Genomic DNA, 3,199 nt, shown 5'->3' on the forward strand with positions numbered 1-3,199 from the left:
CTATACTCTATGAATTATTTGGGGGAGTGCTATGGCCTGTGTTATACAACAGGTCAGACTAGATGGCCAGGATGGGCCCTTCTGGCCTTGGAATCTATGAATCTCCCTTGGCATTCTGCTGAAGTGAATTCAGAGAGAGCAGCGTGTACTGTACACCGAGAAATGCAAATAGCCTACAAGCCTTCCTTCCCTGGCCCCTGAGAACCTTCCTACCCTATTTCTTATTCCATCCCCAAGCGATGCTAATGCTCACCCACACATTCTTCTTTTCTTTTTTTTTTTCTCCTTTTTTTTTTCCTTCGCTAATGACGTTCACCCAGGGTGAAATGATGGAAAGTATATTCATAGGCATGATTTCCATTCAGTATCAATTAACCTGGGAGTCGCAGCCATGCGTGCACTGCGTCAAGGGTAACCGTGCATCTCATTTCCAATCTATCTGCTGGCTTAGACAATGGCCTGATTCCTGCGGAGGACACCGGGGCCTTTCTCTGTTGCGTGGGTTTACCTGTAGAACAGTTATCTCCCTGTTGCATTGCCAGCGGAGACGGATGGACGGCTATAGCTCCAGATGATCAGCCCGTCCCTGAGCATGTTATTTTGCTTCTCCGGGTTAGGTGCCTTCCCTCGCTTCCCCAGGTCTCCCCTTTGGTTCCCTTGTCCCGTGTATTAGACAGGCCTGCGCGTTGCACGTTAGCCCTACCATTGAATTTGGAAGAGGCACATTAGCCCTTGGCAGAGCTGCCTGTTTATGGCAGGCGTGGGTGTCTCTGTGTCTCAGGGCAGGCGTCTGGCCCGCAGCGCGCTCAGCCATTGGATCAACCCGCCCCGCAGTTATCTGGGGCCGATCTCGGCCTGCTCCGCGGGGTTTTAAATATGCGCTTTCCGAGCACACCCCGGGGGTGCAGGTGGCGGGGGCTAGGAGGGGGGTATTTGCGCTGTGCCTCGGGAGCGGGACGTGCCAAGCCAGGCCGAGGCTCCCCCTGCCCGGGAGCGCGTGTGCGTGTGTGTGGGGCCGCGGTGTGTGCCTGATAGGAAACCGTAAAAGCAGCGAGGCAGGTCATTCGGGGAGCGAGTCCGTCCCAGCCCGGGCACCGCCGCCGCGCAGAGCAGCAGCCGGACGGCAGCGGCGCCGCCAGCAGCGCGGAGCGGAGCGGAGCGGGCCGGGGGCGGCCGCGGCAGCCCCTCCCGGGGCCTGGGCCCCCTGCGCCGCCGCCTGCTGCTGTGCTGGCCGCGGGCCCCCTCCCCCGGCCGCGGGCAGCGCCCATGAGCTCCTACTTTGTCAACCCGCTGTACGCCAAGTACAAGGCGGCGGCCGCGGCGGCGGCGGCGGCGGCGGGCGAGCCCCTGGGCCCTGCGTACTACGACTGCCCTTTTGCGCCCGAGGTGAGCGGCCGCCACGCTGCCGCCGCCACCGCCCTGCTGTACGGGACCAGCGCGGCCGCCGCCGCGGGCTTCCAGCCGCACCCCGGGCCCGGCGGCGGGGGCCCAGACTATTACCTGCCGGCCGGGGGGAGCCCTGCGGCTGCCTACCAGCCGCCTCCTCCCCCCGCTCCCGCGCCGCCTCCTCCTGCCCCCTGCGGCGGGATTACCTGTCACGGGGAGCCCGCGAAATTTTACGGATACGATAATTTACAGAGACAGCAGCTTTTTACGACCCAGCAAGAGGCCGAGCTGGTACAATATCCTGACTGTAAATCGTCCAGTGCTAATATTGGCGAGGAACCAGACCACTTAAATCAGAGCTCGTCTCCCGCTCCAATGTTCCCCTGGATGAGACCGCAAGGTTGGACGCAGGCAAAAACAATTTGCTTCCATCTCACGTCTGAGTTCTAAACTTCTTTTCCTTCTCTCTCCTCCTCCTCCTCTCCCTCTTCCTGTCTCTGCGGCTCTGTGTGTGCTGGAACCGCGCTGGGGTTTGAGAATAAAGTAACACAGCGAGGAAACCAAAGTCTGTGCAGTAGATGCAGGAGACACCAGGGTAGCCTTAAACTCTCTGCTCATAGGCATAGGGCGTAAATCCCATGAATACAGGTACACCCGTGTCAAAAAAGCTCTGTGCTTAAATGTAAATACTGGGTATGTTTTTCCAGAGATCAGATCATAAAGTAAGACAGTAAATTCTGATGTGTAATGAAAGCAGAGTAGTGTAAGAAATGTCTACAGCTATTTTTCTGTACCCTTGTACACAACTCCATATCTAAATAGCCACATATCTGTATGTATTCGTTGTATGCACCTAGATAGTCTCCCAGCTGTATGCTTATGTCTAGATGAACAGACACATATAAGAGCCCAGGGCAATGAGCTCTTTGTTTTGAAAAATGCTGTGTTTTTGTTTTAATCAGCAGCGCCTGGTAGGAGGAGAGGAAGACAAACATACAGTCGTTTCCAGACGCTAGAGCTGGAAAAGGAATTTCTGTTTAACCCTTATCTGACAAGGAAGAGAAGGATTGAGGTATCCCACGCGCTAGGACTCACCGAGAGGCAGGTAAAGATCTGGTTTCAGAACAGGAGGATGAAATGGAAAAAAGAAAACAACAAAGACAAATTCCCAGCTTCCAGACAGGAGGGAAAGGAAGGGGAGGCCAAAAAGGAAGCACATGATCTGGAAGAAGACAGAGCTGAAGGCCAGACGAATTAAGTTTTGCCTTTAAACATTAATAAAAGACTATTGAAAATAACGATCCACGCATGCTGGGAAACACGGCCGGTTTTCTTTGCTGTAAAGGTCCTTACCTGTGTTTCAGGCTATCCTGTGTCTTTAGGCTTGACGTTTCTGTACTTTTGTTTTTTGTTTTGTTTTTACTGTATCAGGCCCAATCTCTAGATCACTTATTCTTATTTACATGGAAATTTGATACCGAATATGTAGCAATATATTTTGATTGTAATTTTCCAAAGTTTAAAAGATGGTGATTACTGTCAGCGACATAAACTTCCTAATGATAAGTACCAATAAGCGAGACATATAAAATGCTTTATTAATCAGAACAAGTGCACTTGTACTATTTTAAACTTTTTCCTATATTATGTTGAGTAAGTTAAAGAAATCTAATAATTTTGAAGAAATTATCTTATTAAAATATTTACCTTCTATTATTGATATTGATTAAAATAAACATAATTTTATTCAAATGTAATACTTACCCGTTTTCTTATCTCCCTTTTGTAATTCATTGGCTCGATAACCTTCTGG

At 51.4% G+C, this 3,199-nt stretch overlaps 1 protein-coding gene across 2 annotated transcripts; it reads left to right on the plus strand.

The window, feature by feature from the left end:
• Positions 1–1,200: 1,200 nt before the first annotated feature.
• Positions 1,201–2,996, plus strand: HOXD8 (homeobox D8). Of its 2 annotated transcripts, none has more exons than XM_077829930.1 (2): positions 1,201–1,786; positions 2,349–2,996. In XM_077829930.1, the coding sequence occupies exons 1-2, from the start codon at positions 1,267–1,269 to the stop codon at positions 2,642–2,644; spliced, it is 816 nt and encodes a 271-aa protein (XP_077686056.1). In that variant the 5' UTR covers positions 1,201–1,266; the 3' UTR covers positions 2,645–2,996. The 2 variants fall into 2 exon arrangements, with proteins under 2 accessions (XP_077686056.1, XP_077686057.1); XM_077829931.1 differs by having other exon boundaries at positions 2,352–2,996.
• The last annotated feature ends 203 nt before the right edge of the window (positions 2,997–3,199 follow it).

Source organism: Eretmochelys imbricata, chromosome 11 (assembly GCF_965152235.1).
Source record: "Eretmochelys imbricata isolate rEreImb1 chromosome 11, rEreImb1.hap1, whole genome shotgun sequence".
Lineage (NCBI taxonomy): Eukaryota > Metazoa > Chordata > Testudines > Cheloniidae > Eretmochelys > Eretmochelys imbricata.